The sequence below is a fragment of the Heterodontus francisci genome, chromosome 2 (assembly GCF_036365525.1).
Source record: "Heterodontus francisci isolate sHetFra1 chromosome 2, sHetFra1.hap1, whole genome shotgun sequence".
Classification (NCBI taxonomy): Eukaryota; Metazoa; Chordata; class Chondrichthyes; order Heterodontiformes; family Heterodontidae; genus Heterodontus; species Heterodontus francisci.
The window spans coordinates 10,871,001-10,896,894 of NC_090372.1; the positions used below are offsets into that span (position 1 = coordinate 10,871,001).

The 25,894-nt window shown below is 43.6% G+C and overlaps 1 protein-coding gene across 9 annotated transcripts in view; it reads right to left on the bottom strand.

Annotated features, from left to right (window-relative positions):
* The window catches only part of ulk4 (unc-51 like kinase 4), a 448,354-nt gene that overhangs the window by 138,075 nt on the left and 284,385 nt on the right, over positions 1–25,894 (bottom strand). For all 9 annotated transcript variants that reach the window (XM_068054427.1, XM_068054423.1, XM_068054428.1 and 6 more), the window contains one exon: positions 906–954. In XM_068054427.1, the coding sequence (XP_067910528.1) occupies positions 906–954 (49 nt within the window). The remainder of the gene's footprint in view (positions 1–905; positions 955–25,894) is intronic.

Below are 25,894 nucleotides of genomic sequence, written 5' to 3' on the forward strand. Positions count from 1 at the left end.
GTTAAATTAGGTGAATCACTGTTATGTTCTTCGCTATCAACCAAAATTTGAAGTTTCAAGATTACTGTAACAACATACAACTTTGCATAAATTCAGCACAAAATGTAAAGAAAAAAATAAATTGTTACACTAATACTTTTTACCCAGTGACAGAGCATGAACTATTATCAAGGCATAAAAATTAAAAATTAATTTATTTCTTTGTAGACTTTATTTGCCAGCAAGAGCTCCTTCTGAGCAGACTGAATCCTGCTCTCTTACCAAATTGCACTTTGTTTAATGCTCACAATTTCCTTTCTGTCTCTTTTCTCTCTCTTTCTCAGAAAACAGTTTTTTGTTCCCTCCCTTTGATTCTCTTTCGATATATGATTTGACTCTAATTCATCCTGCTTCAATTCTTAAATAAATGAATAAGGAGATACACTGTTTGTCCTGCTGTTTACCAAGCTCCCAGTTGCCCCTTTTCCCTTGCCATGCCATTATCAATTCACACAAAGTTTTTTCGAGCTGAAGGGTGCAGGGAAAAAGTCCAGCTAATGGGGCATGTCATGAGACGCCTTGCTCCAGGAAGATCTGACCCATTATGTTATAGTTCCTGCATCACTCGTGGTAAAGCATTCCACAGTTCTTATAACACTGTGTGAAAAAGATTTTTCTAACTTTTGCCTTTGCTCTTCTAGTAATCTTTAGTCTATTCACGTTTGTTACTGATTAGAAAGACTGTTTCATCATGCATTCAGAATCTTCAATAATTTCAGAAACATCTGTTAAATATTGGATAATTCCACAAGCCAGGCCAAAAGTGGTTGAATGATGATAAAGTGGCTTCTGTGGGCTAACAAAAGAGGAATGGAATACATTTAAGGGTTTAAAGAGGGGGGGAACCCTTCATGCTTGGTACTCACCAAAATGATCTGGAAAAGAATGGGTACAACCTGGCTTTCTTCAATTAATCTGAAAATGCAAATTATTAGCATCACGTTAATTACAACACAGCCATATTTTCATTTTTCATTAAAAGCTGCAATATTATTGTTGATACTGATGCATAAATGAATAACTAAGTATGACTGACTGTGCTGCCAAGATCTATAGGTTACTGATCCACAACACTGACCCCTGACTAATGCAGTTTGTAATTGAGCCTCCATATACCTAATAAATGCGAGCAATGTCAGAGTTTATTGGAAATGACTCACTGCCTGTCTTACTGATCAAAGCTAGAAACTCAAAATATACTTGAATACTTTACAAGGGATGGGAATAAATAATAACAGAACGAATAAAAGGTCATGAATTGTAAATTAGGTAAAAACCTACATTTTGTACTTTGTAGCCATTTTCCAAAAAGTGTGCAGATGTTAATCCAACAAGAGATTTGCAACTTCATTTACCAACATCATCAAAACAAATCTGGTTATTTTAATCATTGCCGTTTGTGGGACCTTGCTGTGTGGACACTGCCCACAAAATAACACTGCCTATATTTCAAAAGTAATTTATTGGCTGTAAAATTCTTTGGAACGTCCAGAGTTTGTGAAAAATGCTACACGATTGCAAGTACTTTCGTTTTTCATAATGTAGAGTTCTGAAAGGTCCAAATTTTTAAACGCTCTTTGTAACCTGCAACTTATGGCATTCACATCAGGAGATGATAAAAACCCTCTATGCTAAAGAAGTGGTAAGCCATAATTGCATTCACTAAAGAATCAGACTCCAAACAACCTAGTTTTAGCTTTTTTTTAAAAATCGGTTGATTTTCGTCCTTTTCCAGAAGGTGCTGAATCACGCTCACTGATTTGAGTCACTGGCCACGATCCAGTTTCCACTTCATCTATTTTCCAAGTGCTAACACAGACAGTGAGTGCTGGCATGTAGCATTGCCAGCAAGGGTTACAGGATACTTAGCAGGAGAGGGAACCTCAGTGGAGTTTTACATTCTCTAGCCTAGGGACAATATGGCACTTTTCACAATCTCAGGAGGCCCTAAAGCACTTTACAGCCAATTAAGTACTTTTCTGAAGAGCAGCCACTGCTGTAATGTAGGAAACATGGCAGACAATTTGCACACAGCCAGCTCCCACAAATAACAATGCAATAATGGCTAGACAATACGTTTTAGTGATGTCAGTTGAGGGATAAATATTGGCCAGGGGACTGGGAAGAACTCCCCGCTCCTCTTCAAATAGTATCATGGAACTTTTTATGTGGTACAGTCCTTAAAAGGCTGTGACTGTGAACTCAGTACAGACCAGGCATCAAGTAACTGATCGGTTTCATTATACCCAGAGTATTAATTTATTTCAAATAAATACAAAATTATTTGCAAAGTTGCTTTAAGAAAACACAATCCCAGCAAAAGAAAGTAGTCATTTCGCAATAATAACCCATGGAGTAGATCTTAGATGGGGGATTCAGTTTCAAAACTGGGCTAGATACGACATCCTTTCAAACACCTAATCCAGAACATACAAAAGTAATTTGATACATAAACAGACACTCATTGTCTGTAGGGTCTAGAGTTCTCCAAGGCATATCTCTCAAGATAAGCTTCAGGTTACAAAGTATATTATCTTTAGAAACAGAATGGTTTAGAACAGGCCAGCTGTAACCTTATTTTATCACTTTTTCTCCATGGTCCACAGTGGTAGTCAGTAGCACTTTTTCAAAATGAAAAATTATTGAGCTTTGGGGTTCCCTGCTTACTTAATTCCAATATCTTATTTTGCTTTTGCGTTTACCACTTTGCTGACTTGAGTTCGACCAAGAAATGTATTTTTGGAATTAAGCTCTTATTTCAGCTTTTAGTATTGTCCAATTTAGAAAACTACAGACTATTACGCTTTTTAAAAAAAAACATAGCATAGAAAAATTGGTCACTACAGTGGGCTTTAAGATTCAACTGCATATTGTGGGACTGGAGTCACGTTTAGGGATGACATCTCTTCTCTGAAGGACATTCATGCACCCTACTGTGGTCAACTTTTCAACTGGCACTCCACAAATTTCCAGATTTATTTAATTGAATTTCACAATTTACCATAGTGCGATTTGCACTTCTAATCTCTGGGTTACAAATCTCATACCATAACCATTACACTATCGTATCAATCATGTAACCATGTTGAAAATACAAATACTATTATTGAATAAAAAAGAAAGACTTGGCATTTATATAGCGCCTTTTACGACTACCAGAGGTCTGAAAGTGCTTTACAGCCAATGAAGTACTTTTGAAGTGTCATCACTTTTGCAATGCAGGAACTGTGGCAGCCAGTATTCACACAGCAAACAGCAATGTGATAATGAGATTTTTTTTTTTGTACTGTTGATTGAGGGATAAATATTGGCCAGGATATCGTGAACAACACCCCTGCTCTTCTTCAAAATAGTGTCCTGGGATCTTTTACATCCACCTGAAAGGGCAGATGGGGTCTCCGTTTAATATTGCATCCAAAAGACGACACCTTTAACAGTGCAGTACTGAGGGAGTGTCTGCCTTGATTTTTGTGCTCAAGCTGAACCTGGACCCTTGTGACTCAGAGGTAAGAATTCTACTAACTGAGCCACAGCTGACACTTTGACTACGATTGACAATTACTGTCCAATCCTGACTTCATTATCTTTGGCTGGCCATAGGCAACCGTGCCTTCAACTACCAAGGGCCCATGCTCTGGAGCATTTCCCGCCAATACTCCTCTGTCTCCACATCCCTCCAATCTTTCAAGACAGTCCTTAAAGTCCATCTCTATGTCCTTCACCAAGTTTTCATTCAACCCTTATAACCTCTCTCTCAGTCTCAGGATCTATCTTTTCTCCGCATGCCTCTATGAAGTGCCTTGGGATGTAGTTTCTCATGTTAAAGAGAGCTAAATACATTTTGTTGATTGCGTCTTGAATTGAGATCTTGGGATAGTACAATGTCAACAATGCCTCGGTTTCTGTCTTGCAACAAGTGCAGCAAAATTGATGAAACTGTCCAAAAATAACAAGAAATACTGGAAATACTCAGCAGGTCTGGCAGCATCTGTGGAGAGCGAAGCAGAGTTAACGTTTCAGGTCAGTGACCCTTTATCAGAACTGGCAAATGTTAGAAATGTAATAGGTTTTAAGCAAATAAAATGGGGGTGGGGCAGGAGATAACAAAGGGCAAGGTGCTGATAGGACAGAGGCTCACAGAGAATAATTGACCAGAAGGTCATGGAGCAAAGGTAAACAGTGTGTTGAAAGACAAAACGTTAGTGCAGAGAGGGTGTTACTTGACAGAAAAATGAACAGCCTGGCCCAAAGCACGAACATGAAAAAAAACAGCGGGTAGGCATATGGTGAAAAAATGAATGATGAAACAAACTAAAATAAAACAAATAAAAACAATAAATAATAAAAAAGAAAAAATAACTAAAAATAAAAAAGGGGGGCCCGTCATGTTCTGAAATTATTGAACTCAATGTTCAGTCCGGCAGGCTGTAGTGTGCCTAATCCGTAAATGAGATGCTGTTCCTCGAGCTTGCATTGATATTCACTGGAACACTGCAGCAATCCCAGGACAGATAAGTGGGCATGAGAGCAGGGGGGTGTGTTGAAATGGCAAGCAACTGGAAGCTCGGAGTCAGTCTTTCAGATTGAGAGGAGATGTTCTGCGAAGCAGTCACCCAATCTGCATTTGGTCTCCCCAATGTAGAGGAGACCACGTTGTGTGCAGCGAGTACAGTATACTAAATTGAAAGAAGTACAAGTAAATCGCTGCTTCACCTGAACGGAGTGTTTGGGGCCTTGGATAATGAGGAGAGAGGAGGTAAAAAGGCAGGTGTTACACCTCCTGCGATTGCATGGGACGGCGCCGTAGGAAGGGGACGAGGTGTCAGGGGTAATGGAGGAGTGGACCAGGGTGTCGTGGAGGGAATGATCCCTTCGGAATGCTGACAGGAGAGGGGAGGGGAAGATGCATTTGGTAGTGGCATCACCCTGGACGTGGCGGAAATGGTGGAGGATGATCCTTTGGACGTGGTGGCTGGTGGGGTGGAAAGTGAGGACAAGGGGAACCCTGTCGCGGTTCTGGGAGGGAGAGGAAGGTGGTGAGGGTAGAAGTGTGGGAAATGGGCAGGACACGGTCAAGGGCCCTGTCAACCACAGTGGGGGGTGGTGGGGGGGGGGGGGGAATCCTCGATTGAGGAAAAAGGAAGACATATCAAAGGCGCTGTCGTGGAAGGTAGCATCATCAGAGCAGATGCGTCGGAGACGGAGAAACTGGGAGAATGGAATGGAGTCCTTACAGAAGGCAGGGTGTGAAGAAGTGTAGTCGAGGTAGCTATGGGAGTTGGTGGGCTTATAATGAATATTAGTAGACAGCCTTTCCTCAGAGATGGAGACACAGAAGTCGAGGAAGGGAAGGGAAGTGTCGGAGATGGACCGTGTAAAGGTGAGAGAAGCGTGGAAATTGGAAGCAAAATTCATCAAGTTTTCTAGTTCGGGGCGGGAGCAGGAAATGGCACTGATACAATCATCAATGTGCCGGAAAAAGAGTTAAGGGAGGGGGCCTGAGTAGGACTGGAAGAAGGAATGTTCGACATATCCCACAAAAAGACAGGCATAACTAGGACCCATGAGGGTACCCAGAGCAACCCCTTTTACTTGAAGGAAGTGTGTGGAGTTGAAGGAGAAGTTGTTCAATGTGAGAACAAGTTCAGCCAGGCGGAGGAGGGTGGTGGTGGATGGGTCTCTGTTCAAGGAAGAAGCGGAGAGCCCTCAAACCATCCTAGTGGGGGATGCAGGTGTATCGAGATTGGATGACCATAGTGGTGGAGGCAGCTGGGGCCAGGAAACTGGAAATTGTCAAAATGATGTAGGGCGTCGGAAAGATCACGGATGTAGGTGGGAAGAGACTGGGCCAGGGGAGAAAAGATAGAGTCAAGATAGGAAGAAATAAGTTCAGTGAGGCAGGAACAAGCTGAAACAATGGGTGTGCCAGGACAGTCCTGTTTGTGGATTTTAGGAAGGAGGTAGAAGCGGGCTGTCCGGGGTTGCGGGACTATGAGATTGGAAGCTGTAGAGGGAAGATCTCCAGATGAGATGAGGTCAGTGACAGTCCTGTGGACAGTAGCTGGATGTTTGGTGGTGGGGTCATGGTCCAGTGGGAAGTAGGAAGATGTGTCTGAGAGTTGGCGCTGAGCCTCTGCGCCAGACAACAACAGCACCACCATTGTACAAAGAACAAAGAAAATTACAGTACAGGAACAGGCCCTTCGGCCCTCCAAGCCTGCGCCGATCCAGATCCTCTATCTAAACATGTCGCCTATTTTCTAAGGGTCTGTATTTCTTTGCTTCCCGCCCATTCATGTATCGGTCTAGATACATCTTAAAAGACGTTATCGTGCCCGCGTCTACCACCTCCGCTGGCAACGCGTTCCAGGCATCCACCACCCTCTGCGTAAAGAACTTTCCACGCATATCCCCCCCTAAACTTTTCCCCTCTCACTTTGAACTCGTGACCCCTAGTAATTGAATCCCCCACGCTGGGAAAAAGCTTCTTGCTATCCACCCTGTCTATACCTCTCATGATTTTGTCCACCTCAATCAGGTCCCCCCTCAACCTCCGTCTTTCTAATGAAAATAATCCTAATCTACTCAACCTGTCTGCAGGTTTGATGACAATGTCGGGGTTAGACCTGAGAGAACGGAGTGCAGCAAGTTCAGAGGGGGACAGGTTAGAGTGAGTGAGGGGGGCAGAGAAATTGAGACGGCCGATGTCTCACCGACAGTTTTCAATGAAAAGATCAAGAGCGGGTAAGAGGCCAGAGGGAGGGGTCCAGGTGGAGGGAGAATGCTGGAGGTGGGTGAATGGGTCTGCTGGTTGGGGGGAGGACTCGTCGTCAAAGAAGTGAGCCTGGAGGCGAAAGAAGAAGAGCTCAAAGTCATGCCGAGCGCAAAGTTCATTGAGGTGGGAGCGTAAGGGGATAAAACTGAGTCCTTTGCTGAGTACAGAACATTCAGCATCAGAGTGGGGAAGGTCAGAGGGTATAGTGAATACACGGCAAGGGGTCAGATCAGAAGGGGTGGGGTCAGAGGGAGGTGAAGGGCAAGAAGGATCTGGAGGGACATTCGTCCCCATCAGCTGCTGGAGCTTGCGTTCCTTAACACCCGAAAGGAAGAAAAAAGTTTTTATTAATGTGTCGGATAAGACGAAGGATGAAATGAAACTGCAGAGTAGAACAGCTTTGAGAGAAGGTGAGGCGGTGCTTCTGGAGAGAGAGGTTCAGCATGTACACGTGGCAGCGCATAGCACTGAGTGTGAATCTCAGGATGTGGCGAGAACAGCAGTCAGAGGAACGTTGTATTTCTTGGCGATACCTGTAATCCTGGGTGGATTCAAAACATGAAGGATGAAACTTCAGTTGGAATCCACGTGGAATAAGTTGGAGCCGGAGAGAGTCACTGAGGAAGGAGATGTAGCTGTGAAAACGAGTTTTGGTTGACACTTTATCCAAAAATAACATTAGGCAACTTATGGCAGATGGTGAATAATGTAGGGAAGTGTGAAGTTATTCACTTTGGTCATAAGAATAGAAAAGCAGAATATTTTTTAAAAGGTGCGAAACTTGTAAGTGTTGCTGTTCCAGGATGTGCTCGTAAGAAGGGTCACTGACCCGAAACTTTAACTCTGCTTCTCTTTCCACCAGACCTGCTGAGTGGTTCCAGCATTTCTTGTTTTTATTTCAGATTTCCAGCATCCGCAGTATTTTGCTTTTATTTTACAAAAGAAAATTAGCCTTGCAGGTACAACAAGCAATTGGGAAGGCAAATGGCATGTTGGCCTTGACTAGAAAGGGATTGGAGTACTAAAACAAAGATGTTTTGCTACAAATGTACAGGATTTTGGTGAGATCACATCTGGGGTACAGTGTGCAGTTTTGGTCTCCACATTTAAGAAAGGATATACTTGCATTAGAGGTGGTAGAACAAAGATTCACTAAATGGGTCTCTGCGATGAGAGGCGATCTCATTGAAACGTACAAGATTCTGAAGGGGCTGGATAGGGTAGACGCAGAGAGATTGTTTCTGCAGGTAGGGGAATCTAAAACAAGGGGGTACAGTTTCAGGATAAGGGGCTGATCATTTAGGACTGAGATGAGGAGAATTACTTCACTCAAAGGGTTGTGAATCTTTGGAATTCTCTACCCCAGAGGGTTGTGGATGCTCCATCGTTGAATACATTTCAGGTTGGGATAGACAGATTTTTGGTCTCTCAGGGAATCAAGGGATATGGGAAGCGAGCCGGAAAGTGGAATTGAAGCCTAAGATCAACCATGATCATACTGAATGGTGGAGCAGGCTCAACGGACCATATGGTCTACTCCTGCTCCTATTTCTTGTATTCTTGTTCTTATTGGAATTGTGGAAGTGCCTTTATAAAATATCGTTACATTTGAAAGCTGCATGCCCACCAAAACATCAGGATTATCTGACAAAGGAAACCTCCTGTCAGCTCTCATTCACCACTTCATTATTTTACACCTCTAAGAAATCAGCAGCAGTGCTACAATCTGCAGTTTGACTCTGCCACACCCTCGTAGCCAGCAGAGATGTTGCTGATGGCAGGGCTGCAAGGAAAAAAAAGCTTGCAATTAATAGCACCCATCACATTCTCAAATATGGCAGATAATTTGTATTCAGTTACGTCCCACAATAGCAACAAAACAAATGACCAGGTTACGGCGGTATTGGTTGAAGGATGAATATTGGGTAAGAGACCAAGAGAAATCTCCTTGCTGCTGTATTTCAAATAGTGCCACATGATCTTTAACGTCCAGCTGAATGGGCAGACAGTGCTTCGGTTAATGTCTAACCTGAAAGAAAGGATTTCCAACATTATAAGCACTCCCTCAGACCTGGATTATGTCCCCAAGTTTCTTGAGTGCTATCATTAAAACAAAGTACTACATGCCAGGCAAATAATGCACCAGATCACCAGCAGAGACATATGATTAATGCAATCACCTCTATCATTGTGTCATTCTCCAGCAGCAATTGCTCCTCTCACCTCTACTGTATTTGACATAGTGTTTAAGAGCTTAAAGTTCTGTAGTCGGAGCACCATGTTGGGTCATTAGTATATGTCCTGGTAAAATTGTAGAATATGGGTTTGACCTCCATTTTTCTTTGAGTTATCACCTTCTGCTCCAAATTGGGTGGGCACAAGGCATTAACAAAATAATGTATACCTAAGTAAAAAAGCCTGTTCACCCATGCATATAAGCAAACTGGGACTCTGGGTGCATGCACACATCAGTTTGAAAAACATGCAACAACTAAAAACTGGACTTTTTCAGTTTTTCTTTCAATTCTCCAAAGGCACCACTTAATGAGACTATCCACAGATTTAAGGCAATTGGCAAAAGAACTAGAGGACATGAGGAATGCATTTTTTATGCAGCGAGTCATGATATGGAATGTACTGCCTGAAAGGGTGGTAGAAGCAGATTCAATAATAACTTTCAAAAAGGCCCTTCCGGGAGCGAAGAGCAGTCCAGGCACACCGGAGTTTGAAAAAAAATGTCAACAGTGACATTGCAGGAAGGCTGCAAGGTGATTGGTTGGTGAGTAATTGTTGTTAGTGCCTGGAAATAGCTTTAAAAAAATCAGGGGAAAGTTCTTTTTTTAAACCGACCTTATAAGAGATAAGGTTAGTAGTAGTAAAGTATGTTTTTTTAAATTAGTGTAATTTATTGAGGACTTTAGATTATAGTGGGTAGTGTTTGGAGTAGAACAAGGCCCCTAGCGTAATTAGTATTTTTTAATTAGAGGGAGTAACTAAGTAATCTAAAGGTAAGTCATGGCAGGAGAGCTCACACCCGTGATATGTTCCTCCTACGCTATGTGGGAAACCAGGGACGCTTCCAGTGTCCCTGCCGACCATGTGTGCAGAAAGTGTATCCATCTGCAGCTACTGGCTACCCACATTACGGAGCTGGAGCTGTGGGTGTATTCACTGTGGAGCATCCGCGATGCTGAGGACGTCGTGGATAGCACGTTTAGCGAGGTGGTCTCACTGCAGATAATGGCTGCACAGGCAAAAAAAGGGATGGGTGGCCACCAGGCTGAGTAGTAGGCGCAGGCAGGTAGTACAGGAGTCCCGTTTGGCCACCCCCTCTCTAGCAGATATACCGCTTTGGATACTGTTGGGGGGAGGGGGGGGGGGGAAAGAGGTGGATGGCCTCCCAGTGGAAAGCAGCAACAGCCAAGTTCGTGGCACCACGGATGGCTCTGCTGCACAGCAGGGGGGAAAAAGACTGGGAGAGCCACAGTGATAGGAGATTTAATTGTCAGGGGAACAGACAGACGTTTCTGTGGCCGCAAATAGGACAGTATGTTGCCTCCCTGGTGTTAGGGTCAACGTGGTATATGTCGGTACCAACGACATAGATAGAAAAAGGAATTAGGTCCTACAAGATGAATTTAAGGAGTTAGGAGCTAAATTAAAAAGCAAGACCTCAAAGGTAGTAATCTCAGGATTACTTCCTGTGCTACATGTTAGTGAGTATAGCAAGAGGAGAATAGACCAGATGAATGCGTGGCTGGAGAAATGATGCAGGAGGGAGGGATTTAGATTCCTGGGACATTGGGACCGGTTCTGGGGAAGGTGGGACCTGTACAAGCAGGACGGGTTAGACCCAGGCAGGACCGGAACCGATGTCCTCGTGGGGCGTTTGCTAGTGCTGTTGGAGAGGATTTAAACTAGAATTGCAGGGGGATGGGAACTTGAGCGGGGAGACTGAGGAGGAGGAAACAAGGATAGAAACGAAAGACAGGAAACAAAAAGGCAAAATAGAAATTAAAGGCAAGAAACAAATAGGACCATAGTGCAAAATAATGCTATGATGACTAAGAATGTTAAATAGACCAGCCTAAAGGGATTGTGTCTCAATGCGCGGAGTATTCGCAATGAGGTAGGTGAATTAACCGCGCAAATAGATCTAAATGGATACAATATAGTTGCAATTACAGAGACATGGCTGCAGGGTAACCAAGGATAAGAACTGAACATCCAAGGGTATTCAATATTTAGGAAGAATCATAGAATCATAGAGAGATACAGCACTGAAACAGGCCCTTCGGCCCACCGAGTCTCTGCCGACCATCCACCACCCATTTATACTAATCCTACATTAATCCCATATTCCCTACCACATCCCCACAATTCTCCTACCGCCTACCTACACTAGGGGCAATTTACAATGGCCAATTTACCTATCAACCTGCAAGTCTTTGACATGTGGGAGGAAACCGGAGCACCCGGCGGAACCCACGCGGTCACTGGGAGAACTTGCAAACTCCACACAGGCAGTACCCAGAACCGAACCCGGGTCGCTGGAACTGAGGCTGCGGTGCTAACCACTGCGCCACTCTTAATGAAGGACAGGCAAAAAGGGAAAGGAGGTGGAGTAGCATTGTTAGTAAAAAAGGAAATCAATACAATAGTGAGGAAGGATATTAGCTCAGAGAATCCTGATGTGGAATCTGTATGGGTGGAGCTAAGAAACACAAAGGGGCAGAAAATGTTGGTTGTGCGGGGGGGGGGTTGTATATAGACCGCCGAACAGCTGTGGTGATGTAGAGGATGGCATTAAACAGGAAATTAGAGATGCATGCAATAAGGGTGCAACTGTAATTATGGGTGACTTTAATCTATACATAGATTGGACAAACTAAGTTAGCAATAATACTATAGAGGAGGAATTCCTGGAGTGCGTATGTGATGGTTTTTTGGACCAATATGTTGAGGAACCAACTAGATAACAGGCCATCCTAGACTGGGTATTGTGTAATGAGAAAGGATTAGTTAACAATCTTGTTGTACGGGGTCCCTTGGGGAAGAGCGACCATAACATGATAGAATTCTTCATTAAGATTGAGAACGAGAGAGTTGATTCCAAGACTAGGGTCCTGAATCTAAGTAAAGGAAACTATGAAGGTATGAGGCATGAGTTGGCTATGATAGATTGGGGAATGTTACTTAAAGGGTTGACAGTGGATAGGCAATGGCTAGCATTTAAAGAGCACATGGATGAATTACAACAATTGTTCATTCCTGTCTGGCGCAAAAATAAAACAGGAAGGGTGGCTCAACTGTGGCTTAAAAAAGAAATTAGGGATAGTATTAGATTCAAGGAGGAGAAATATAAAATGGCTAGAACAAGCAGCAAACCTGAGGATTGGGAGCAGTTTTTAATTCAGCAAAGGAGGACAAAGGGATTGATTAAAAACGGGAAAATAGAGTATGAGAGTAAGCTTGCAGAGAACATAAAGACTGACTAAAAGCTTCTATGGATATGTGGAGAAAAAGATTAGTAAAGACAAATGTGGGTCCCTTACAGTCAGAAACGGGGGAATTTATAATGGGGAACAAAGAAATGGCTGACCAATTAAATACATACTTTGGTTCTGTCTTCACAAAGGAGGACACAAGTTACCTCCCAGAAATGTTGAGGAACATAGGGTCTAGTGAGAAGGAGGAACTGTATGAAATCAGTATTAGTAGGGAAATGGTGTTAGGGAAATTGATGGGATTGAAGGCTAATAAATCCCCAGGGCCTGATAATCTACATCCCAGACTACTTAAGGAAGTGGCCCTAGAAATAGTAGATGTATTGCTGGCCATTTTTCAAAATTCTATAGACTCTGGAACAGTTCCAATGGATTGGAGGGTAGCTAATGTAACCCCACTATTTAAAAAAAGGAGGTAGAGAGAAAACATCAGTAGTGGGGAAAATGCTAGAGTCCATTATAAAGATGTAATAGCAGAGCACTAGGAAAACAATGACAGGATTGGACAAAGTCAACATGGATTTACGAAAGGGAAATCATGCTTGACAAATCTACTGGAATTATTTGAGGATGTAACTAGTAGAAACAAATAAAGGAGAACCAGTGGATGTAGTGTATTTGGACTTTGAGAAGGCTTTCGATAAGGTCCCACATACGAGATTAGCGTGCAAAATTAAAGCACATGGGATTGGGGGTAAGGTACTGACATGGATAGAGAACTGGTTGGCAGACAGAAAACAAAGAGTAGGAATAAATGGGTTTTTTCCCCGAGCAACTAGTGGCGTACTGCAGGGATCTGTGCTAGGACCCCAGCTATTCACAGTATATATTAATGATATAGATGAGGGAATTAAATGTAATATATCCAAGTTTGCAGATGACACAAAGCTGGGTGGGAGTGTGAGCTGTGAGGAGGATGCAGAGAAGCTCCAATGTGATTTGGACATGTTGACTGAATGGGCAAATACATGGCAGATGCAGTATAATGTGGATAAATGTGAGGTTATCCACTTTGGTGGCAAGAACAGAAAGGCAGAGTATTATCTGAACAGTGATAAATTGGGAAAGGGGGAGGTGCAGCGAGACCTGGGTGCCCTTGTGTACCAGTCGCTGAAAGTAAGCATGCAGGTGCAGCAGGCAGTTAAGAAGGCAAATGATATGTTGGCTTTCATAGTGAGAGGATTCGAGTACAGGAGGAAGGATGTCTTGCTGCAATTATACAAGGCCTTGGTGAGACCATATCTGGAGTGTTGTGTGCAGTTTTGGTCTCCTTATCTGAGGAAGGATGTTCTTGCTATGGAGGGAGTGCAGCGAAGGTTCACCAGATTCATTCCTGGGATGGCAGGGCTAACGCATGAAGAGAGATTGGGTTGATTAGGCTTGTATTCGCTAGAGTTTAGAAGAATGAGGGGATCTCACAGAAACCTACAAAATTCTAACAGGACTGGACAGACTAGATGCAGGAAGGATGTTCCCGATGGTGGGGGTCACAGTCTAAGGATAAGGGGTAAGCCATTTAGGACTGAGATGAGATTTCTTCACCCAGAGAGTGGTGAATCTGTGGAATTCTCTACCATGGAAAGCAGTTGAGGCCAAATCATTAAATATATTCAAGAAAGAGTTAAATATAGTTCTTAGGGCTAATGGGATCAAGGGATACGGGGAGAAAGTGGTAACAGGTTACTGAGTTTGGATGATCAGCCATTATCGTATTGAATGGCAGAGCAGGCTCGAAGGGCCGAATGGCCTACTCCTGCTCCTATTTTTCTATGTTTCTATGGATAAATACTTGAAGGGGAAAAAAATACAGGGCTACGAGGAAAGCCCTGGGGAGTGGAACTAATTGGAAAGCCTGACTAAAGCACTGGCACAGGCATGATAGGCCAAATGCCTCATTCTGTGCTGCATCATTTTATGATTGGATTCAAAATTGGACACGTAGTCACCTTAATCTTATAATTCAGGTACCCCCTGGTGGCTGGTTCAACAGCTGCATCAGTGGAGTCCTGGGAGCAGCTCACCTGAATGCTTTTTACAACTAAGAGCACAAGAGTGACATCAGTAAAGGGAGAAAAACTATGGGGGAAATTAAATCAAAAATACATTTATATACATTGGAAATCATTGGGAATTGGTCAAATCAGAAGTTTATATTACTTAGAATATTAGGTTTCCAAGTTTATTCTTTAACATTGAAACTGTGGCAAACACTGTGATAAATAGAGCTACGCTAGATAAATAGAGTCATTATGACACAGAAGGAGACCATTCGGCCCACTGAGTCCATGCCAGCTCTCTGTAGAGGAATCCAGTCAGTCTCATTCCCCCGTTTCCCTGTAACCCTGCAAGTTTATTTTCCTCAAGGGCCCATCCAATTTTCTTTTGAAATCTTTGATCGTCTCTGCTTCCACCACCCTCGTAGGCAAGGAATTCCAGGTCATTGTCACTCGCAGCTTATGTACTTGGCGAGACTCAGACATCAGTGGCATTCAAAGCAGCTGGATGCAAACGTGAAAACATTATACTATTTGAATAGGAGATTCAGTGGACTGAATGGTCTTTTTTCATCCCTGACTTTTCTTGTATTCTTAGATTATTCTTGCATTTACAATAATAAAGCTGTAAACGGATCCAACTCCAAACCAAGTGAAAGGTTGATTTATCAAAGTTATACTAAACCACCGACTTTTGGAGGAGCATAGACTCTGGTCCAGCTTTCTCTTCCCCAGAAAGCAGTGAAGACTGGGTCACTGAATTTATTCAAGACTGAGTTAGATAGATTTTTGATAGACAAGGGAGTGAAGGGTAATGGGGGGGGTGGGGGGGGGCAGACAGGAAAGTGGAGTTGAGACCACAACTAGATTAGCCATGATCTTATCAAATGGTGGCGGCACTTCCACCCTGACGTGACGGCATTTTCATTTACATCTGTTAAATACTATCTAGCATGTATTGGAAGTGTGGCACTCACGTGCCTTCAGTTTCGTTTCTTTAAAAAGTTGGTGTCACTGAAGTGAGAGTCCTCAGTGCCTCGAGAGGGTAAGTAACTTTACTGGTGTTATCTAGCGGAAGTGGATGGGTGGTTTGTTTGTGAAGCAGGATGAGAGAACTTGGCAAGTGGATTGTTTATTGGGGGGGGTGGGGGGGTGCAGGGAGAACTCTGCAAGTAGCTTGTCTGTAAAGTGGGGGGTGGGGTGGAGGAACCCGGGGTACTGCTTACAGAGAACAAAAACATTTTTAAACAACATAGGAGTGAAGCTTCAGGAAGATATTGATAAAAGCACACTAGTGCAAATATAGAGCTGGCAGTCTTTTGACACTGTGACCAATGTCACCGTTGCCACCACATGAATGGGGGGGGGGCGCGTCATTATGTTAAATGGTTGCCCACTGCGTAATCACACCAGCGTGGCCACTGACGTCACAGGCAGGACTGCTGGCATTTTGCACACCCGCCACGTCACCTGGCAACGGGATAACAAAATTCAGCCCTGAAACTCATGAAAAATAAACAAAGATTTGATCATGACGTCCTTTGTAATTGGATTTACGACGGTTCACAGCTCAGTAGAAAATACAATACACAAATCAGACAGCTCTGAGTAAAGGACAGTGATTTACCTTATGGTAACAGACTCGCCTCAATTATGTAGAATTGACTTTAAACACTGGTAATAGACCAGTTTGTCTTTTTCACAAGATGCAACAAGATATCACAAATTGAAGGATACCAAGAGCTCTGGAATGTGCAACATACGTGATAAATGACTCACCAGCTCATTCCATTCATAGCACAAAGCATTTCAGTCATCTGCTGAATATAATAGTAACTCACTACAGTTCAGGACGCTCAGCTGAAAGAAACAGCTGTAAGTCCATTCTTTCAGTGAACTTCAGAAACTAGGGAGGGAGAAGAAAACACAGAATCCAAAATAAGTTTGGTTGAGTTTCTTACAAATACCCGACTGCAACTAGCTTACCAAGGGTTATGCACGGATCAGCATACCTGAATAATCAGGAAGTAAGGGAAACGGTTGGATGAGAATTTTATCCTTGGATCAGGCAAATGTTTATCTGGAGGTGACTGCACACTCGAGGGTAAATCCTGAGGATTTAAAGGGCCTCTCCCTGGAAACAGCATCTCTGATGGTTGCATATTTAAGCTGAAGAATTGTTTCTATTTTATCTATGTTCCACGGGAGATCGGTCATGCCTTATCTTGCTTGTGTTTTTAACTTCATGGTCATTGAAGCTGCTTCTCCATATATTTTGTAAATTAATTGTGCAGTACTCCGTAAGGGAACAATATTCAATAACTTATATTTATATAGCACCTTTAAGGTAATGAAACGTCCCAAGATATTTTACAGGAGCATTATAAAGTATGACACCGAACCACAAAAGGAGATATTAGGTCAGATGACCAAAAGCTTGGTCAAAGCAGTAGGTTTTAAGGAGTGTTTTAAAGGAGGAAAGCAAGGTGGAAAGGTGTAGGGAGGGTATTCCAGAACTTGGGGCCCTGGCAACTGAAGGTGCAGCCACCAATGGTGGGGTGATTAAAATCAGGGATGCACAAAAGGCCAGAATTAGAGGAGCACAGATATCTTGGAGGGTTGTGGTATGGGAGGAGATTACAGAGATAAGGAGGGGTGAAGCCATGGAGAAATTTAAAAACAAGGATGAGAATTTTAAATTTTAGGGGAATGGGACCTGCTGAGAGTTAAGACACAGGCAGCAGAGTTTTGGATGACCTCAAGTTCACAGAGAGTAGAGTGTGGAAGACCAGCCAGGAGTGCATTGGAATAGTCAAGTCGAGAGGGAACAAAGCATGAATGAGGGTTTCAGCAGCAGATGAGCTGAGACAGGGGTGAAGTCAGGCGATGTTACAAAGATGGAAATAGGGGGTCTTAGTGATGGTATGTATATGACGTTGGAAACTTATCTCAGGGTCATTCCTAAAATAATGTTATTGGTAACAGGATAATGTGATTGTACCAACAAGAATGGCTTTTACACTGACTGTTACTTTCGGGTAATCAAGTGCACAGTACCACTTGATAACATTTCAGTGACTAGATTAAAATCATGGCTCCTCTGTGATGTCAACATACAAGAAATTCACAGCCGTACATCAATATAGTCCAACACTGAGTGCCCATAAACATATTAGTGAAAGAAAGACTATTCCTGCCAAATCAATGCATACATTGTGGCCCAAAAATTGGGGGATTGCTCATCTTGGGCACTCAGTGGTGGGTCGGGACATGGAGGGCATATTTGGTGACGTCTGACGTGCCCCTGATATTGGGCCTCAGGCCACGTTGTTGCAGAGCTGGCGTGGTGCTACAACTAATTGGCAAAGAGTAGACAGGACTGGACAAAAATTGGGATGCTACTAGTGTTGCAGTGACACAGGTAAGTGGGTCTTGTCCAGAAAGTGGGGGGCGGGTGGCAGTGCGAGGCAACATGGGGCTGGAGATCAGGGTGGTCCGGGGGAGAGAGATTTGTAGGTCGCAGGGGCTGGGAGTGGTGGAGATCAGGAGATTCCCCCAGCTCCACATCAAAGTAAGTTAGTTACCTTCCTTGTTGCAGGTGCTCTGTAGGGCTGGCTTCCCCGAGTGCAGCCTGCAACTGTGCCGGCTGGCTTGGGGTAAGTCAATGTTGGAGAGAGGACCTCAAGCAGGTGTTAGGCTGCTTATTTGCATATGCAAAGGGGCTTACAGCTGATTCAGATGTGTTAGTGTTTGACAAATTTCATTAATTTCATTAGAGTTCTTTGAGGATATAACAAGCAGAGTGGATAAAGGGGAACCAGTAGATGTAGAGTATTTGGATTTTCAGAAGGCATTCGATAAGGTGCCACATAAAAGGTTATTGCACAAAATAAGAGCTCAGGGTATTGAGGGTAATGTGTTGGCATTGATTGAGGATTGGCTAACACACAGAAGGCAGAGATTAATGGGTCTTTTTCAGGTTGGAAAGCCATAACTAGTGGGGTGCCACAAGGATTGGTCCTAGGGCCTCAACTATTTACTATCTATTTTAATGACTTGGAGGAAGGGACAGAGTATAGTGTATCCAAATTTGCTGACGATACAAAAATAGGTGAGAAGGCATGTTGTGATGAGGACACAAAGAATCTGCAAAGGGATAGGTTAAGCGAGTGGGCAAAAACTTGGCAGATGGAGTCAATGTGGGAAAGTGTGAGGTCATCCACTTTGGTAGGAAGAACCAAAAGGCAGATTATCATTTAGATGGAGAAAGACTACAAAATACTGCAGTACAAAAGGATCTGGGTGTTCTTGTGCATGAAACACAAAAAGTTAGCATGTAGGTGCAGCAAGTAATTAGGAAGGCAAATGGAATTTTGGCCTTTATTGCCAGGGGGTTAAGAGTTTAAAAATAGGGAAGTCTTGTTACAACTGCACAGGGTAATGGTGAGGCCACACCTGGAGTACTGTGTACAGTTTTGGTCCCCGTATTTAACAAAGGATATACTAGCATTGGAGGCAGTTCAGAAAAGGTTCACCAGGCTGAGTCCTGGGATGAAGGGGTTTGTCTTATCAAGAACGGCTGAATGGGTTAGGCCTTTATTCATTGGAGTTTAAAAGAATGAGAGGTGATCTGATTGAAACATATAACATTCTAAGGGGGCTTGACAGGGTAATGTTGAGAATAGGTTTCCACTGGTGGGGGAATCTTGAACAAAGGAACATAGTTACAGAATAAGGGGTCACACAGTGAAAACTGAGATGTGAAGGAATTTCTTCTGTCAGAGGGTGGTGAATCTCTGGAATTCTCTGCCTCAGAGAGTTGTGGAAGCTAGGTCACTAAATGTATTTAAGGAGGAGGTAGATAGACTTTTGAAATCTCGGGGAGTCGAGGGTTATCTGGAGCAGGCCCAAAAGAGGAGTTGAGGCCTGGGACATATCAGCCATGATCTTATTGAATGGTGGGGCAGGCTTGAGCGGCTGAATGGCCTACTCCTGCTCCTATTTCTTATGTTCTTAAAGGTTGCCTATTGTCTTTATGGTGGGAAGTGCACTTCTAGTCAGAAGTGTGCACACATTTCCTGCCTGCGATTTTGGGACCTTAGTAGGCCATATAGTATGGAGGGTAGGCGGTGGCGTAGTGGTATTATCACTGGATTAGTAACCCAGAGAACCAGAGTATTTCTCTGGGGACAGGGGTTCGAATCCCACCACAGCAGAAGGTGGAATTTGAATTCAATTAATAAATCTGGAATTGACCATTGTCGATTGTTGTAAAAACCCACCAGGTTCACTAATGTCCTTTAGGGAAGGAAATCTGCTGTCCTTACCTGGTCTGGCCTACATGTGACTCCAGACCCACCTCAATGTGGTTAACTCTTACATGCCCTCTGAAATGGCGCAGCAAGCCACTCAGTTGTACCTAACCGCTACAAAGTCAATAAAAAGGAATGAAACCGGACAGACCACCCGACATCGACCTAGGCACCGGAAACGACAACGGCAAACCCAGCCCTGTCGACCCTGCAAACTTGTCCTTACTAACATCTGGGGGCTTGTGCGAAAGTTGGGAGAGCAACAGCCTGACATAGTCATACTCACGGAATCATACCTTACAGACAATGTCCCAGACACTGCCATCACCATCCCCGGGTATGTCCTGTCCCACTGGCAGGACAGACCCACCAGAGGTGGTGGCACAGTGGTATACAGCAGGGAGGGAGTTGCCCTGGGAGTCCTCAACATCGACTCTGGACCCCATGAAGTCTCATGGCATCAGGTCAAACATGGGCAAGGTAACCTCCTACTGATTACCACCTACCGTCCTCCCTCAGCTGATGACTCAGTACTCCTCCATGTTGAACACCACTTGGAGGAAGCACTGAGGGTGTCAAGGGCACAAAATGTACTCTGGGTGGGGGACTTGAAAGTCCATCACCAAGAGTGGCTCGGTAGCACCACTACTGACCGAGCTGGCCGAGTCCTAAAGGGCATAGCTGCAGACTGGGTCTGCGGTGGGGGAACCAACACGAGGGAAGAACATACTTGACCTCGTCCTCACCAATCTGCCTGCCGCAGATGCTTCTGTCCATGACAGTATTGGTAGGAGTGACCACCGCACAGTCCTTGTGGGGACGAAGTCCCGCCTTCACATTAAGGATACCGTCCATCGTGTTGTGCGGCATTATCACCGTGCTAAATGGGATAGATTTTGAACAGATCTAGCAATGCAAAACTGGGCATCCATGAGGTGCTGTGGGCCATCAGCAGCAGCAGAATTGTACTCAACCACAATCTGTAACCTCATGGCCCGGCATATCCCCCACTCTACCATTACCATCAAGCCAGGAGACCAACCCTGGTTCAATGAAGAGTGCAGGAGGGCATGCCAGGAACAGCACCAGGCATACCTCAAAATGAGGTGTCAACCTGGTGAAGCTACAACTCAGGACTACTTGCATGCCAAACTGCGTAAGCAGCATGCGATAGACAGAGCTAAGCGATCCCATAACCAACGGATCAGATCTAAGCTCTGCAGTCCTGCCACATCCAACCATGAATGGTGGTGGACAATTAAACAACTAACTGGAGGAGGTGGCTCCACAAATATCCCCATCCTCAATGATGGGGGAGCCCAGCACATCAGTGCAAAAGATAAGGCTGAAGCTTTTGCAACAATCTTCAGCCAGAAGTGCCAAGTTGATGATCCATCTCGGCCTCCTCCTGAAGTCCCCAGCATCACAGATGCCAGACTTCAGTCAATTTGATTCACTCCGCGTGATATCAAGAAACGACTGAAGACACTGGATACTGCAAAAGATATGGGCCCTGACAATATTCCGGCAATAGTACTGAAGACCTGTGCTCCAGAACTTGCCGCACCCCTAGCCAAGCTGTTCCAGTACAGCTACAACACTGGCATCTACCCTGCAATGTGGAAAATTGCCCAGGTATGTCCTGTACACAAAAAGCAGGACAAGTCCAACCCGGCCAACTACCGCCCCATCAGTCTACTCTCAATCATCAGTAAAGTGATGGAAGGTGTCATCAACAGTGCCATCAAGCGGCACTTGCTTAGCAATAACCTGCTCAGTGACGCTCAGTTTGGGTTCCGCCAGGGCCACTCAGCTCCTGACCTCATTACAGCCTTGGTTCAAACATGGCCAAAGAGCTGAACTCAAGAGGTGAGGTGAGAGTGACTGCCCTTGACATCAAGGCAGCATTTGACCGAGTGTGGCATCAAGGAGCCTTAGCAAAACTGAGGTCAATGGGAATCAGGGGGAAAACCCTCCGCTGGCTGGAGTCATACCTAGCACAAATGAAGAGGGTTGTGGTTGTTGGAGGTCAATCATCTGAGCTCCAGGACATCACTGCAGGATTTCTTCAGGGTAGTGTCCTAGGCCCAACCATCTTCAGCTGCTTCATCAATGACCTTCCTTCAATCATAAGGTCAGAAGTGGGGATGTTCGCTGATGATTGCACAATGTTCAGCACCATTCGCAACTCCTCAGATACTGAAGCAGTCCGTGTAGAAATGCAGCAAGACCAGGACATTATCCAGGCTTGGGCTGATAAGTGGCAAGTAACATTTGCGCCACACAAGTGCCAGGCAATGACCATCTCCAACAAGAGAGAATCTAACCATCTCCCCTTGACATTCAACGGCATTACCATCGCTGAATCCCCCACTATCAACATCCTAGGGGCTACCATTGACCAGAAACTGAACTGGAGTAGCCATATAAATACCGTGGCTACAACAGCAGGTCAGAGGCTAGGAATCCTGAGGCGAGTAACTCACCTCCTGACTCCCCAAAGCCTGTCCACCATCTACAAGGCACAAGTCAGGAGTGTGATGGAATACTCTCCACTTGCCTGGATGGGTGCAGCTCCAACAACACTCAAGAAGCTCGACACCATTCAGGACAAAGCAACCTGCTTGATTGGCACCCCATCGACAAACATTCACTCCCTCCACCACCGATACACAGTGGCAGCAGTGTGTACCATCTACAAGATGCACTGCAGCAATGCACCAAGGCTCCTTAGACAGCAGCTTCCAAACCCGTGACCTCTACCAACTGGAAGGACAAGGGCAGCAAATGCATGGGAACACCACCACCTGCAAGTTCCCCTCCAAGTCACACACCATCCTGACTTGGAACTATATCGCCGTTCGTTCACTGTCGCTGGGTCAAAACCTGGAACTCCCTTCCTAACAGCACTGTGGGTGTACCTAACCCACATGGACTGCAGTGGTTCAAGAAGGCAGCTCACCACCACCTTCTCAAAGGCAATTAGGGATGGGCAATAAATGCTGGACTGGCCAGCGACGCCTACATCCCATGAATGAATAAAAAAAAAATTGTAGTATGACTGTGTTTTAAAAACAGTGATTTTTAATGTGGTGTAAAGATGGAGTCAGAAGAACCATGTGACCTCACATCAACTCTACTTAAGGAAAAGAATCTTGGTTACCTGGCCAACAAAGAACCCAGATCAAAGACTCTTTTGAAAAGTAGAATGCAATGTTGTGAGATCTGAAGAACAATAGGTTTCACCCTCCCAGATCATAAACAAGGAGCCAATGGCTCTGAAAATGTATATGCAAGTTGCAATTGCTAATACCTGGAAATAAAGGAAAGGCCCAGGTGGTTCTGCTGTAGCCAGACTTCTGATCTCAGCATATTGGAAAAACAAATGACTATTGGACTATTTTGGATAAATTCCACAGGTTTGGAAAAGTCTACAGGCTGTAAGGAAAACCAGAAGACAAAGACCAGTGGTAACACCTCAGGACAGAGAGAGAGGGAGTACCTACTCTCTGAACACTGACACAGCGAAAGGCTACAAAGACTTGAACCTAATTTGAAAGTTGAGGTTTGAGGAGAAGAAAAAACCAACAAGATAACCAGAGATAATCTTATTCACGGATGTCCAGGTCGAAAGTACTCAGAAGAAGTGAGTGAAGAGTATGTTGACTTTGAGAAGGACTAGGAGATCCAATCCATTGCAACTGGGAGTTTGAGACTTTTAGTTACAAGGATACCACTTCAATGAGGACTGTGTGACATAGAAATGTGGGGGTTTTCAAGTCTTTTTAATAAGTGAAGGAAAATACCTTGCTCTGTAATTTGGAGTATTAATTACTTACAAAGTACTGTTTATTTGGTGATGATTTTTAGTTTAGCTTTTTTATAATGAAAGTCTTAAAATGTGAAATCTTGTTGTGTAACTCTTTAAATTGGTCTGGGGAGTTCATATCTTGTGCTTTAAAGTTAATGGTCTCACTGAGGTTGTAACAGGACCTGAAATATGTGCATTAAGTGGCCAAATTGCCTGGCCTATAATATTTTAAAAATACTATAGGGCTGTATTGCAAAAGACAGCTGAATTCAATCAATTTATTCTTTCAGTTCTCTCCTCCCATCTCCTGCCCTCACCAGTGGCTGATCCAGTGTTCACCCAACAACCAGACGTGCCTTTTTCCCCCATTAGCAGTCAACATGTAGCTCTCTCCCTCCTCAGCTTAGGGCACTGAAGTCAACTGCAATAAATCCTGTACTGTCCCAGTTGAGAGCAGCTAACTAGGTCCAGACTCTGGAATGTGCATGGGACCCTCTTGCTTTGCATAGCTCAATACCAAAGCAGTCAGTGCATTCACAGCCTGCGCTACTAGAGCAGTCTGATTGAATTTGATGTTTAAGTTGGAGTATATTGATGGTGACTATTTTTTCCCCTGTAAAAGTAAACAAAGAAGTCACTTCATAGCTGTTTCTGCTTCATGTTATTGATAACAAGTAAACCACTGATAACACTGTTAATTAAGAGCATGAGTGACACTTATTTTTAAAGAGAGATTAACCTCAGTATTTTTCTGCTCCTGATTATGTTTTCTGTACCACTACTGCAATATTTCAATTTTTTGATGCTGACAGTACAAAGAAAACAAATAAATGTTTAAATTACAAATGATCACTTCAGAAACAGTGATCCAGGAATTCATAATCCAGAAGCATGCCAGGAAGAAATTTACATTACACACAGTAACTGCTATTCCTTTGTCACATGCAACGAAAATAAAACTCATTATTGATGCAAAAAAAATTCCATTTATTTAGTACCTTTTCTCAAAACAGTTCACAACGATTTTTTGAAGTACAACAACAACTTGCATTTAGATAGCACCTTTAATGTAGTAAAACATCTCAACGCACTTCACAAGAGTGTTATCCAACAAAATTTGACACCCAGCCACATAAAGAGGAATTATGACAGGTGACTAGGTCAGTTTTAAGGAACTTCTTAAAGGCGTAAGAGGTGGACAGGTTTAGGGAGGGAGGTGCCGTTACTGTTACGTAAGCAAATCATATAAACCTGGCTTTCTGTCACAATAAAAACTCACAATGGTCTGTCTACCTGTTCATGCAACAAGTTCACGTGTACATGTTACAGTTTTAAAACTTTTTCTTCCCATCAATGTTCTCTTCTGTCCAAAGGTGTTTTTCTTATCATCTCAGAGGCAAGATTAGATAGACATTAATGTTGACTGGTTAAACAAGAATATTGCCATTTTTTGGGTTTTGGTCCGAACAACAGACTAGTATATAAACAAATATTTCTTTTGAGCAAGAAATTCCTAATATAACAGGCCCTTGAATTGCTGTGCTATCAGGCTCTTTGGTATTAACAGTAAATCTTCTGTGCCATCTAATTAAACAAACAGCTTTGGAGCATCGAATTTTGGTGATTAAATCTCTTTTGAGTAATCATTATTATTGACTGGCTATTCCATTTACTTTACGTCTAATCTAGCATTCCAACTGGATGTCAGATTACCAATTTTTCCATAAAATTACTGCCATGCCACTGATGGGTGAAGGTGTCTGACACTACTTGACTTCAAAGGATCTGTCAGCCATTTAATCTCTGGAACTCTGACAGAATGCTTTATCCTGCTTAAGTCTCACCAACATAAATATTGCAAAGGTTAGATCCCACATATTATCTAGCCTAAACATTTTATCATTGCTTCTCTTACAAGCAACCTTTCAGAACATGTTATTGAAAATCACCCACACAGGAAAAGTATCAGAGAAAATGGATACTTCCATGATTTTGCCCAGCTTGAGTTGGAGGGTATGATGTTTTAGAACTTGGGCCCGCCAATAACAACTACTCATCCACTCACAGAAGAGTTAGAGATGGCTGTCCGCAACAGAATTTCCCTCTCTCTTGCTGCTGTCTCATACCCCTAACCCCTATTCAACAAGGTGCTTTTCCCTCTCTTGTCCCTGCCTCAACAAAGTCTCTCTCACCCTCTCCCCTTCCACATTTCAATAAGGTTTCCAAATAATAGGGTCTCTTTTTCTGCTTAAAGGTGCATCTGTCCATTACCTCCAATTAGCACTGCTCAAAAAGGACTTTCTCCTAACCCTGAATACTCTCCTCCAACAGTACAAGAATAAAATGCTGTTATGTTTCCTGGGTTACTGAAGTTTTTAAAAAATTAATTCATGGGATGTGGGCATTGATGGTAATTTATTGCCCATCCCTAACTGCCCTCGAGAAGGCGGTGACGA